Raw genomic sequence first — 14,572 nt, forward strand, 5'->3', positions numbered from 1 at the left:
AACAAATACCCAGAATCCCTTGCATCCCTAACTCTTCCAGGCTACAAAATACACCCCGGCTACCACTAAACCCCACCCCCCCAAACGCACCCCCCCAATCCACCAAATTTGAAGGTCTCAAGGTTGGCAAGTACGAGTACCACCTCAGAAAACACTTGGCTCACCAAGAACCACCGTAATGACCAACATTAAAATACTGTAGCGTAGTAGGCCTAAATAATCATTAAAAGCAAGGCAGAGGTTGTATTTACATTGCACACAGTTTGAATATTTAATTAAGCGATTCTTTGCCGTACCACAGGATGCAGCCCCTGTACCACAGTTTGAGAATCACTGGTCTAGGTTTAGTTTGAAGTGAAATATGACAGTAAGCACACATGTGGGAGTCTCCTCACTCATATTTACAACCATCCACAGTTAAAATAAATTGTGTGATAAATCTGCATTCATACTGTACCATGAATTGATTAACGTGGACCCCGAATTAAACTAGTTGAAAAACTTATTCGGGTGTTACCATTTAGTGGTCAATTGTACGGAATATGTACTGTACTGTGCAATCTACTAATACAAGTCTCAATCAATCAATCAGTCAATTGATGTGATAATGTTTTGTGATTAATCGCATGAGTTAAAGCGTTAACTGTGACAGTCCTGGTGTAAATACACTTACCATATTTTTCGGACTATAAGTCGCAGTTTTTTTCATAGTTTGGCCGGGCTCCAGTGCGACTTATGTATGTTTTTTTCCTTCTTTATTAGGCATTTTAGGCAGGTGCGACTTATACTCCGAAAAATACGGTAAGTACATATTTTACATGCAGTCCAGGGACATCATATTGTATGTTGTGTCACATTTTCGCCTGAAAAAGATGCTTATATAGTAACAATGTGGTGTATAGTTTGAATGGCACGACTATGTCAACAAGCACTTATGGCACTGAAACACACACCTGTATAAGTTAGTGACAATACAGTATACTTAATAAAGTTATGGGGGGGAAAAAAATACAAGTGTTAATGTCTGGATTGTGCACCTGTTGATTAATCGGTCTAAATTGTTTATTTGGACAATAATGTTACATTGAGGAGATAAGTAGATCTATTGTGCGTTTACAGGAGGAACTAAGCAATCCCCCCATGCAGAAAATGCTCATGTGTGACGGACAGACAGAGCCGTGTGTGTGTGTGTGTGTGTGTGTGTGTGTGTGTGTGTTGTCAGGCACTGCGCTGTGACCCGTGGTGACCCCTGAGGGTCCCCCAACACAATTCTTTGGCTTGGTGCGCCACCCTCAGCCTGAAGTGCGTCAGTTCACACGGCCCCCATTGAGTGGAGCTCAGACAGCAAAGCAGACAGGAGAACAAATAACTTTACACGCCAACTTACTCATTGATTCGCTGAAAGTACACCGTTTAGGCTTTTTGTGGCCCCATTTTGCTCTTGGATATTACTAGGGTTTGATTTCGGATCTAGGTTGCTCATGAAAACGAAAGCCTCCACGGATCCAAATGTCACAATAGTAATTGAAAATATAAAGAGTGAGCATCTTCTGTGAATTGACTTAAATGGACTCGGATTGTTGCCCTACGTACAAAACCCGAAACCAGTAAAGTTGGCATGTTGTGTAAATCGTAAATAAAAACAGAATATAATTTGCAAATCCTTTTCAACTTATATTCAATTGAATAGACTGCAAAGACAAGATATTTAATGTTCAAACTGAGAAACTTAATTTTTTTTTGCAAATAATACTTAACGTAGAACTTAATGGCAGCAACACACTGCAAAAAAGTTTTTTTGTTGTTGTTGCCACCGTGTAATCACTGCATTCTCGCTCCGTGTTGATGGGCTCATATTGCCCATCTGATTTGAAGCTGAAATATTACCACGACGGGAGATTTGGCTTGGTAATAATATTTTTTTTTCTCCTAATTGTTGTTACTCTGCGGCACTTCTCACTGGCAAGTTACAATTAGGGAGGCTGTCATCGTCTGTCTGTCATGACCAGCTATTCAAAAATGACAATAACCCTTTGGAGGCCAGGGTAAGATTTAGTGGTTTAACATACTTTTGTGCCTTTAAAGCTCACTTTAAAAACTGTTTCTTTGGCCTCTATGTGTCTCATTTTTCCCAGTACAATCTCGGTTTAAATGAAGCTGCCTTTTCTCTTGTCCTGCACCAGAAGCACATAATGATGAGCAATAAACGGGATGACACAATGACACAATCATAGCCAATATTACTGATCATAAGTCAGGTTTTACATGACCAATTTACACCATTCATGCAAGGTCAAGTCTACATTTTTAAAGTGAGTTATATGGCAGGCAGATGATCTGTAAAAGGTGACATGACGTCAGACGAGGCTATGTTGATGTTTACTTATAAACTAGAAAATATAAAAAATGTTATCATGCGCTATCATCTATGTCAGTAAAATGCTCACATTTCACTCTACAAGAATTCCACTTCCAACTAGAGAAAACATGTTGCGGTAAGTTGTAGATGTTTTTTTATGTTTTAGTCAACGTTATGCTAATTTAATCCCTGTTATAACATCACAAGTGGCTGTAAAATGTGCTTCTTTTTTAGTCCACTCTCTAGTAGGGTCTCTCTGTCTCTCACACAAACGCGAACATAAACTACGGTTTTAGTGCAAGTGCTGTGGCTACTAGATCAATCAGAAGTTACTCACCAGTTCATACTCCAACAGGCTCCTTCAGCTTCGTTCCCACAGTGTTCGATTCACGAAGTCCTTCATTCCACACTCCATCCAGTTGTATACTCACTCGCCATACAGCAATAGATGATATCTGTCCATTACCTGACACCTGACATGTTAGCTACTTCTTTGTTTTTAATGCCTATTTTCTATTTTCTGCTGGATTTTCTCTCTATTTTATGCTGCAGCTGTCACATATACTGTAATATTGTACATGGTGTTATATATTGTATATATGATATGACATATTATAATATAATATATCAGTATATATAATATACTGTACATATATTATGTAAATATTACGTATATATGTTATATTTTATATCGCTATATTTAGTCTATTTATACTTGCATTGTCCTTTCCATCCTTACACTTTCCATCATTGTAACTGAGCTACTGTGTGGAACAATTTCCCTTGTGGATCATTAAAGTTTGTCTACCGGTAAGTCTAAGTCTAAGTCAGTTAATCAGTACATGATTAGTTTTTTTCACTGAATACTTACCCATACTCAAGTATTTATTTGGATGACTGCTTTTTGCTTTTACTTGAGTGTTTATACTCTGAAGCAGGGGTCACCAACCTTTTAGAAACCAAGAGCTACTTCTTGGGTACTGATTAATGCGAAGGGCTACCAGTTTGATACACACTTAAATAAATTGCCAGAAATAGCCAATTTGCTCAATTTATCTTTAACTCTATGTTATTATTTATAATTAATGATATTTATCTTTGTGGAAACACTGATCATCTTAATGATTTCTCACAATAAATATATATAGAAACAGATAAATATCAATATGCAACACTTTATTTTTATATATTCTCTAAGTGCACATTTTTCAAATTGAACATTTTCAAATGATCACTTCTAAGACAGTCTTGTGAAAACCCAATATCCCATTTTAACTAGCTAGCCACTAACATTTTTTAACAAATCATGAATTACTTTGCACCATGTTTGTACAAATAATAACTCATGTAAAATACAAAAGTCAACTCTCAAATTTTTAAATAAATCATGTCACACTTTGAACTGGACACCAAATCTGTTATCTGTTTCTTTGTCAGTTAGTGAAGACCAAGTCTTTAAAATATTTTCTTGGATTTTCAAATTCTTTTTGAGTTTTGTCTCTCTTGGAATTAAAAATGTCGAGCAAAGCGAGACCAGCTTACTAGTAAATAAATAAAATTTAAAAAATAGAGGCGGCTCATTGGTAAGTGCTGCTATTTGAGCTATTTTTCGAACAGGCTAGCGGGCTACTCATCTGGTCCTTACGGGCGACGTGGTGCCCGTGGGCACCGTGTTGGTGACCCCTGCTCTGAAGTAACGGTACTCTTTCTTGAGTACAATTTTTGGCAAGTCTACTCATCTCTGAAAAAAAGACATGAACTGTACTGTAAAACATACAACACAGTAATATAGACTTTCTCTCACACAGTTCTTGAACACAACCATTAATAGAGGTGAAATATTTGGATGTCTCACGATTCTGGTTCAGATTCCAATTCTTGGAGTGACAATTCCTTATTCTATTTTTTATTTTCCTATTTTAATGATGTTGGATCTGTGTTGTTGTTGTTGTTGTTGTTGGGGACAAGTGTTGTAAATTAGCTTTGGCTACAAACTCTATGATGCATACATTGGATAACTGTTTCAGATGTCTATGTTTTTGTATCCGTCCCTATTTCAAATAAACCCCTATAATAATAAAAAATTCAATTGAACACAATTCCTTTCATATATTATTGGGTATATAAATTATAATAAAACAGGTTTCAGGTTACAAAAACTCCTCTTGGCTGCAAACGTTCAACTTATACACGCAGTATTGGCCTAAAGGTTGGCTTTTTAAAAATGTATTTCTAAAATTGTACCGGTATTTACAAAAATCATGGAATGCTAATCAATCTAATAAAGGAAAATAGAGCCACTCCAACCCATCACCAGCTTTACAACACTTAGGATAGAAATTTACAAAGCAATTGAGAAGACATACAGACACAACACTTACTGTACATTTATAAAAACAACAGTATCCATATTTTAGTAATAATAATATCAATGACAGCTGTTTAATGTTTTTAATTAAAAAATATATTCTTAAAAAAGTGTAATTTATAAATTTGTTTCAATTCAGAATCAGAATTAGTAAATGTTTTCTGAGCACTCCTAACCACTAACCTATAAAAATTATGAAACTTGTTCATCATTTATTTGATGATGCTGATGATCTGCTGTATAATTCATTGCAACCTTAGATTCGTTATTTTTAGTAGAGATGTCCGATAATATCGGCCTGCCGATAATATCGGCCTGCCGATATTATCGGCCGATACATGCTTAAAATGTAATATCGGAAATTATCGGTATCCGTTTCAAAAAGTAAAATGAATGATTTTTTTAAAACGCCGCTGTACGGAGCGGTACATATCCGGTAAAACACGGACGTAGGGAGCAGTACAGAGCAGTTGCGTCTCCCAGTCAGCAGCCCCTCCCCTCTCCCCTCTCCTACACATAACACAGGAGTTGACGACTGCAACATGAGAGGTTTACTGGCGACGCTTGATGACCTCATCAAACCGCAGCGAGCACAGCATAACAACAACAAGAGTGTGTTGTTGCCGGTGCTGTAGCCGTGGCTAACAAGCGAGCTCGCTCGGTGACTGACTAACGACACCATGTCTATGGTTTGGGATTATTTTAAAGTGTCTCTGACGGATAAAAAACTGGCAATTTGCAATGACTGCAAAAAGTTGGTTATGCGAGGAGGAACCAAGACGTCTTCCTTTAATACGAGCAATTTGATCTCCCACCTCTTCAAGAATCAATCAATCAATCAATCAATCTTTATTTATATAGCCCTAAATCACAAGTGTCTCAAAGGGCTGCACAAGCCACAACGACATCCTCGGTACAAAGCCCACATAAGGGCAAGGAAAAACTCACCCCAGTGGGACGTCGATGTGAATGACTATGAGAAACCTTGGAGAGGACCGCATATGTGGGTAACCCCCCCCCCCCCCCCCCTTTAGAATCATAAGGAGATACACGATGAATACAAGCGGAAGATGGATGTGAGCCCAGTTTATAATTCCCTGTTTTACAGTATACCAGGCAGTCTTGCACTAAATGAGGACTATGTTATTGTTTACTTTATTACTCTAGTATACTCTGGACTGAAGCTGTGTGCCTTCATTGTTTTTGTAGCTGTTGTTTTGAGGCATGTTTAAAAAAAATAATGCACTTAGTGAAAGTCAAATTATAGTATTTCCCATAGTTGTAGTGGGTATCAGGATTATTTCAGAGGGAGCATGTCCCAAATTCCAAGCTGCTATTTTGAAGCATGTTAAAAAAAATAATGCACTTTGTGGCTTCAATAATAAATATGGCAGTGCCATGTTGGCACTTTTTTCCATAACTTGAGTTGAAGTTGTTCTCTTATTTTGGAAAACATTGTTTAATGCATCCAGCGGGGCATCACAACAAAATTAGGCATAATAATGTGTTAATTCCACGACTGTATATATCGGTATCGGTTGATATCGGAATCGGTAATTAAGAGTTGGACTATATCGGAATATCGGCAAAAAAGCCATTATCGGACATCTCTAATATTTAGTTAATTTATGTATTTTTATGCATGAAAATGCTTCATTAGGCCAACAAATATGTAAGATTTGCTTATATATATATATGCATATTTTAACTAATAACAGGCCATAGACAACACAAAACACAGAGGAACCACAATATGATTTTTTGATAAATATATATTTTTAAACTGCAATAGAGTGAAGTGGCAAGGGTACTTTTATGGCTATCGTTTAAACCTATTAGCATGAACCATTACATGTAAATAATGTAGAGCTGTTTGAATGTGGTGTTATTATATATAAATATGTATGTATTCCCTTTCGTATTAATAATGTTGTACATGTCTCGAAGCGTTTTTTTGTTTTTTTTTTAGACCCGAGGAAGAATAGCTCCTGCTATTGCAAAAGCTAATGGGTATCTTAATATAAACCAGTGTTAATTTTGTTGACAAAAATGTTTTGTCTTTGGTATCGTCAACAACCTATTTTCTCCTGACTAAAATATGAGGATAACGAATCAAAACAAATGCTAGTTGACTAAAACAATGACAAAATGAATCGACCATTTAGCCAACAATGGCTAAAATGTTGACCGAGACGAAACCCGATCATATTTAATTTTGTCTTTAGGCAGGTGTGACAAGTCCAATCACAGTTGCATGTGGGAGAGGTGCAGGGGTAAATCACGGAGCGGATCCAATCAGAACTACTGTCGTTGTAAGTCAGAGTGTTTTGACTTTTCATTGGGGAAACAAGACTGTATTTTACACACCTCAATGCAATGAGTCTTCTACGCCTGGGAGAAAGATAAGAAAATACATATGGACGCCCTTCACCTTTGCCGCTGTAGACAACAAGACACGTTGTAAACCCTGTGGCCCCATTTTCTCCGGTTAAAACACAACCAACTTGAAGCGTTGTCTGCAGGCTAACCATCCAAACATATACGAAACAGAAAGTAGGTTAAAGCTGATATTCCAAAATGTCTGAATTACTGTTATTATTCAAGACTGTAGAGCAGGAGCAAGGCCGCTTACTCTATTACTAATTTTGTTGCACACAATGGGAAAAGCTTGCACGCCAATTTAATAAGCAAAATATACCGTGCACTTTTCTGCACACTCTTCTGCTATTACTTAAACAACTTGACAGCCCAAAAGGCCAGATATGTCATTTTTAAAGCTAACCCACAAAGAAAGACAGCTGTGTAAGATATGTTCTAGATATATAACACTGGTTGCTGTATTTAAACTGGACAGTGGCCAAAACGCCAATTGAGCACACTCTGTAGTTATACCAGTGGTGTGTCGTCAGGGCCAGCAAGGCCTTCTCTGCTGGCCGAACATCACCAGAAATCCTGATCATAATTAAAGATAAAAGTCCTCTATAATTTACTTTCCCTAAATATCTAAAAGTATTCAAATTCTCTTCATGTCATATTATGGTCCTTCCAGCGCTGTTGTTTTTAGGTTATAGAGCAGTGGTTCTTAACCTGGGTTCAATCGAACCCTAGGGGTTCGGTGAGTCGGCCTCAGGGGTTCGGCGGAGGTCAAAACACACCCGACTCATCGTGTAAATACAAACTTCTCCCTAACGGCGTATTACGGGTACAGCAACAGCTAACTGGTTTGCAGGTGTGTAATTTGTTGTGAGTTTATGCACTGTGTTGGTTTTGTTGTTTGAACAAGGTGATGTTCATGCACGGTTCATTTTGTGCACCAGTAAAAAAACATGGTAACACTTTAGAATGGGGAACATATTCACCATTAATTAGTTGCTTATTAACATGCAAATTAGTAACATATTGGCTCTTAACTAGTCATTATTAAGTACTTATTAATGCCTTATTCGGCATAGCCTTATTATAACCCTAACCCTTTAACCCTGGCCCTAACCCATACTTGCCAACCCTCCCGGATTTTCCTGGAGACTCCCGAAATTCAGCGCCTCTCCCGAAAACCTCCCTGGACAAATTTTCTCCCGAAAATCTCCCGAAATTCAGGCGGAGCTGGAGGCCACGCCCCCTCCAACTCCATGCGGACCCGAGTGACGTGTCGACAGCCTGTTTTCACGTCTGCTTTCCCACAATATAAACAGCGTGCCTGCCCAATCACGTTATAACTGTAGAATGATCGAGGACGAGTTCTTGGTTTCTTATGTGGGTTTATTGTTAGGCAGTTTCATTAACATCCTCCCAGCGCGGCAACAACACACAACAACAGCAGTCACGTTTTCGTCTACCGTAAAGCAAAAGTAAACAGCAATGTTGTGACACTCTTAAACAGGACAATACTGCCATCTACTGTACATGCATATGTGACAATAACATCTACGGCTTTTAGAGAGTGCAGTGCACAACTGCGCACACAACAAGGAGACGAAGCAGAATGCATCATCAGAGAGGGTGTTCAGCATGGTTAGAAAAATAGTGACGGAGAATAGAACAAGGATGGACAATTCAACCCTTAACTCAACAATGAGTAGATGAGTGTTATGTGTGTATATATGTGTAAATAAATAAACACTGAAATTCAAGTATTTCTCTTATTTATATACATATACATATATACATATATAAATATATATATATATATATATATATATATATATATATATATAATTTAAAAAAAAAAAAATATATATATATATATATATATATATAGCTAGAAGTCACTGAAAGTCAAGTATTTCTTATATATATATGAAATACTTGACTTGGTGAATTCTAGCTGTAAATATACTCCTCCCCTCTTAACCACGCCCCCAACCACGCCCTCCTCCCCCGAACACCCACGGTTCGGTACCTCCAACAAGGTTAAGAACCACCGTTATAGAGTTTTTATCCAATCAGAATTCAGCTAACCTCTGTTGCCATGCTGTACCAAATCTGCCAGGGCCTTCAGAATCAACAATGCGGGCGTCCGTGCACTGTAAGTGAACGGACACAAACATTTGATAGACAGTTGCGAAAGCCAATCAGATCACGAGTTGTTGTCAGTAAGGCCTTCAAGATGGCCTAAGGCAGATATACAGGTAAAAGCCAGTAAATTAGAATATTTTGAAAAACTTGATTTATTTCAGTAATTGCATTCAAAAGGTGTAACTTGTACATTATATTTATTCATTGCACACAGACTGATGCATTCAAATGTTTATTTCATTTAATTTTGATGATTTGAAGTGGCAACAAATGAAAATCCAAAATTCCGTGTGTCACAAAATTAGAATATTACTTAAGGCTAATACAAAAAAGGGATTTTTAGAAATGTTGGCCAACTGAAAAGTATGAAAATGAAAAATATGAGCATGTACAATACTCAATACTTGGTTGGAGCTCCTTTTGCCTCAATTACTGCGTTAATGCGGCGTGGCATGGAGTCGATGAGTTTCTGGCACTGCTCAGGTGTTATGAGAGCCCAGGTTGCTCTGATAGTGGCCTTCAACTCTTCTGCGTTTTTGGGTCTGGCATTCTGCATCTTCATTTTCACAATACCCCACAGATTTTCTATGGGGCTAAGGTCAGGGGAGTTGGCGGGCCAATTTAGAACAGAAATACCATGGTCCGTAAACCAGGCACGGGTAGATTTTGCGCTGTGTTCAGGCGCCAAGTCCTGTTGGAACTTGAAATCTCCATCTCCATAGAGCAGGTCAGCAGCAGGAAGCATGAAGTGCTCTAAAACTTGCTGGTAGACGGCTGCGTTGACCCTGGATCTCAGGAAACAGAGTGGACCGACACCAGCAGAAGACATGGCACCCCAAACCATCACCCAACCATGCAAATTTTGCATTTCCTTTGGAAATCGAGGTCCCAGAGTCTGGAGGAAGACAGGAGAGGCACAGGATCCACGTTGCCTGAAGTCTAGTGTAAAGTTTCCACCATCAGTGATGGTTTGGGGTGCCATGTCATCTGCTGGTGTCGGTCCACTCTGTTTCCTGAGATCCAGGGTCAACGCAGCCGTCTACCAGCAAGTTTTAGAGCACTTCATGCTTCCTGCTGCTGACCTGCTCTATGGAGATGGAGATTTCAAGTTCCAACAGGACTTGGCGCCTGCACACAGCGCAAAATCTACCCGTGCCTGGTTTACGGACCATGGTATTTCTGTTCTAAATTGGCCCGCCAACTCCCCTGACCTTAGCCCCATAGAAAATCTGTGGGGTATTGTGAAAAGGAAGATGCAGAATGCCAGACCCAAAAACGCAGAAGAGTTGAAGGCCACTATCAGAGCAACCTGGGCTCTCATAACACCTGAGCAGTGCCAGAAACTCATCGACTCCATGCCACGGCGCATTAACGCAGTAATTGAGGCAAAAGGAGCTCCAACCAAGTATTGAGTATTGCACATGCTCATATTTTTCATTTTCATACTTTTCAGTTGGCCAACATTTCTAAAAATCCCTTTTTTGTATTAGCCTTAAGTAATATTCTAATTTTGTGACACACGGAATTTTGGATTTTCATTTGTTGCCACTTCAAATCATCAAAATTAAATGAAATAAACATTTGAATGCATCAGTCTGTGTGCAATGAATAAATATAATGTACAAGTTACACCTTTTGAATGCAATTACTGAAATAAATCAAGTTTTTCAAAATATTCTAATTTACTGGCTTTTACCTGTATATAGTGATGTTAGGAGCCAGGTAACATAAGAACTCCATTACCCAGCATGCCACAGTAGTGAAGAGCATGCGCAGTAGTTTAGTTTGTTATATGTAGAAATGCCGGCAGCGGGTTGTTTTTGATGAGCACGCTGTGGAGTAAACTTTAAGAACTCAGCCAACACGCCTCGTATGCATCTTTTATGATTAGACAAGACAACACATATATTTGCGAGGTCATTTTCAAGAAGGATATTCAAAGAAAAACTACATCTTGTGAGACCATGTCGGCCAACCCCGAAAGCTAGCTCAACTGTCCGGGCAATGAAATGTGAGTTCAAATATTAAATTTCTTAATTTTTTCACGTTTAATATGTTTTTTGCTATTTTTAATTTTGGCAGTACCACATAAGATATGTTTTATATGCTGATGCGGGTTTATTGATTTTTAAATGTGCCAGAAAATAACCCGTTTTGTACAATGCCCAGTAGTGCGTAAATGTGTTTCTGTATATTTCTCCAGCAACGGTCATGTGGTGACATCAATGATGGTATTTTGAGAGGTAATCATTGAAGTCGGACATCACTGAAGGCCTAGGTGGGAAACGCACAGAGTTATATCCAATAGAGAGTAAATCTAATTTGTATCTTCATACGACCATTTTAGTCATATATTATTCAACATTTTAAAAAATGCTTAATTTCAGCTAAAATGATAACACACATTGTGGTTTCTGTGAAATCTACTGGTATATTCATGAAGAGCGAGTCTTGTTGTGAATTTAGTTTTTGGGACGCAATAACCTTCATAAAAGTGGTTTTAAGACAACTCCAAAGATGTGTTATCCTTTATACTTTATATATTTGTCGACAAAATATACTGTAATTTTAGTCGACTAAAATGTCAAGGAATTAAAGGCCTACTGAAACCCACTACTACCGACCACGCAGTCTGATAGTTTATATATCAATGATGAAATCTTAACATTGCAACACATGCCAATACGGCCGGGTTAAATTTCGCGCGGAATATCCTGCTGAAAACATCTCGGTATGATGACGTCAGTGCATGACGTCACGGATTGTGGAGGACATTTTGGGACAGCATGGTGGCCAGCTATTAAGTCGTATGTTTTCATCGCAAAATTCCACAGTATTCTGGACATCTGTGTTGGTGAATCTTTTGCAATTTGTTCAATGAACAATGGAGACAGCAAAGAAGAAAGCTGTAGGTGGGAAGCGGTGTATTGCGGCCGGCTCCAGCAACAACACAAACACAGCCAGTGTTTCATTGTTTACAGTCCCGAAAGATGACAGTCAAGCTTTACCATTGGCCTGTGGAGAACTGGGACAACAGAGACTCTTACCAGGAGGACTTTGAGTTGGATACGCAGACACGGTACCGTGAGTACGCATGCAGCTGCGACTTCCAAACATTTGATCGCTTGCCCGTACGTGCGTACCGCTATGTGCATGTCACGTACGTAACTTTGGGGACTTGGGAGAAATATATGTGTTGTATGAACTTTGGGGAGGTGAACGGTACTTTGGGCTGTGGGATTGAGTGTGTTGTGCAGGTGTTTGAGTTGTATTGGCGGGTTATATGGACGGGAGGGGGGAGGTGTTTGTTATGCGGGATTAATTTGCGGCATATTAAATATAAGCCTGGTTGTGTTGTGGCTAATAGAGTATATATATGTCTTGTGTTTATTTACTGTTTTAGTCATTCCCAGCTGAATATCAGGTCCCACCCGCCTCTCACAGCATCTTCCCTATCTGAATCGCTCCCACTGCCCTCTCGTCCTTCACTCTCACTTTCCTCATCCACGAATCTTTCATCCTCGCTCAAATTAATGGGGAAATCGTCGCTCTTCGCTGCTGGTGGCCATGATTGTAAACAATGTGCAGATGTGAGGAGCTCCACAACCTGTGACGTCACGCTACTCGTCTGCTACTTCCGGTACAGGCAAGGCTTTTTTATCAGCGACCAAAAGTTGCAAACTTTATCGTCGATGTTCTCTACTAAATCCTTTCAGCAAAAATATGGCAATATCGCGAAATGATCAAGTATGACACATAGAATGGACCTGCTATACCCGTTTAAATAACAAAATCGCATTTCAGTAGGTCTTTAAGTTGACTAAAACTAAATCAGTTTAGATGACTAAAATAGGACCTAAACTAAAATACATTTTCGTCAAAAGACAATGACTAAAACTAAATTAAACACTAAGACAATTTTATTTGCAGGTCAAATGTAGTTTAAGTGCAGGGTCAATACAGGTAGTGAGTGAGCCATACACTCACTAAGACGTCATTTACACATTGTTAACATCAGCCGTGGGGTACACCTTTAATTCTACCCTTAGAATATGTCACGGGATAGATTTTTCACACTTTTTGTTTGGGAAGTAAATTATACAAAAATACTTTACTGATCTCTGTGCATATTTGTGATTGAGGGTGGGGAGATGCATTGACAGATGGATGTATGGCTAAATAAAGTGAACTAGGCAGTGTCGAGGAACACATACCTTATAGTTCTTTCTGCCTACTTCCTGGTTCTTGGAAGTGAAAGTCATGTTGTTGTTGTCGCCCTCATTCTGGGGTCTGTAATGCAGAAAGAGGCATTGGGGCAAGTCGGACAAGTGTAACGTGTGAAGCATCTACACAGGCACGATTTTCAGATAAGGCTTCAGGACGAGGAGGACTTCACATGAAACACAAACAACGTGCAGTAACAATAAAAGTTTTCATATTGTAGCCTACATTATTAATTTCACTGCCATTTTTAGCAAGATGATTATGTGTTAATTATTTGTTATAGTAGTTAGCTAGATTATGCAAAAAATATTCTTTTTTCTTGTTTACTGTGGTCTAAAAGTGAAGGGTGTTTCGCATATTGTTTAATGCAGTGTTTTTCAACCTGTTTTGAGCCAAGGTACATTTTTTTTCACAAAGAAAATACGGAGGCACACCACCAGCAGAAAACGTAAAAAAATGAAACTCCACCAGGTTGTCCTGCCTTATTTTGAGTTTGTTGTTGTTTTCCTGTCTTGCGCTGTTATTTTGGTGGCCCTTCCTGTTTTGTTGGTGGTTTCCTAAAGCAGCTTCACGACTTCCTTTGGGTGCAAACAAGACTATTTCAGTTGTGCGGATGCTTTCCTTCTTTGTGGGGACATTGTTGATTGTCATGTCATGTACTTATGTACTTTGTGGATGCCATCTCTGCTCCACACGCTGTAAGTATTTGCTGTCGTCCAGCATTCTGTTTTTGTTTACTTTGTAGCCAGTTCAGTTTTACTTTCGTTTTGCATAGCCATCCCTATGCTTCATTGACTTTTCCTATCCGTTTTGTTCATTTTTGGTTTAAGCGTTACATAGATTTTTACCTGCACGTCGTCTCCCACTGTGCTCTGCATATTGGGATCCCGACAAACCATCCTCGACGAGTTCCGACTTCTGATTGATTGATTGATTGAAACTTTTATTAGTAGATTGCACACTACAGTACATATTCCGTACAATTGACCACTAAATGGTAACACCCAAATAAGTTTTTCAACTTGTTTAAGTCGGGGTCCACGTAAATCAATTAATGGTAAAAAACAAAGCAAAGCAATTAACTACCTGCTACCGCCTACTGATAT

The 14,572-nt window shown here is 38.8% G+C and overlaps 2 protein-coding genes across 7 annotated transcripts in view; one reads left to right on the forward strand and one right to left on the reverse strand.

Annotated features, from left to right (window-relative positions):
* helt (helt bHLH transcription factor) overlaps positions 1–14,572 on the reverse strand; it is a 33,827-nt gene that overhangs the window by 17,777 nt on the left and 1,478 nt on the right. For 4 of the 6 annotated variants that reach the window (XM_061984001.2, XM_061984000.2, XM_061984003.2 and 1 more), the window contains one exon: positions 13,457–13,532. In XM_061984001.2, coding sequence (XP_061839985.1) covers positions 13,457–13,504 — 48 coding nt within the window. In that variant the 5' untranslated portion in view covers positions 13,505–13,532. Of the gene's footprint in view, positions 1–2,696; positions 2,808–9,185; positions 9,251–13,456; positions 13,533–14,572 lie in introns of those variants that run through there. The other 2 variants (XM_061984004.2, XM_061984005.2) reach the window with 2 other exon arrangements.
* The window catches only part of acsl1a (acyl-CoA synthetase long chain family member 1a), a 54,114-nt gene continuing 53,599 nt past the window's right edge, over positions 14,058–14,572 (forward strand). Inside the window, exon 1 of the mRNA XM_061983990.1 lies at positions 14,058–14,164. Coding sequence (XP_061839974.1) covers positions 14,129–14,164 — 36 coding nt within the window. The 5' untranslated portion in view covers positions 14,058–14,128. The remainder of the gene's footprint in view (positions 14,165–14,572) is intronic.

This window comes from Nerophis lumbriciformis, linkage group LG25 (genome assembly GCF_033978685.3).
Source record: "Nerophis lumbriciformis linkage group LG25, RoL_Nlum_v2.1, whole genome shotgun sequence".
In the NCBI taxonomy this organism is placed as follows: domain Eukaryota; kingdom Metazoa; phylum Chordata; class Actinopteri; order Syngnathiformes; family Syngnathidae; genus Nerophis; species Nerophis lumbriciformis.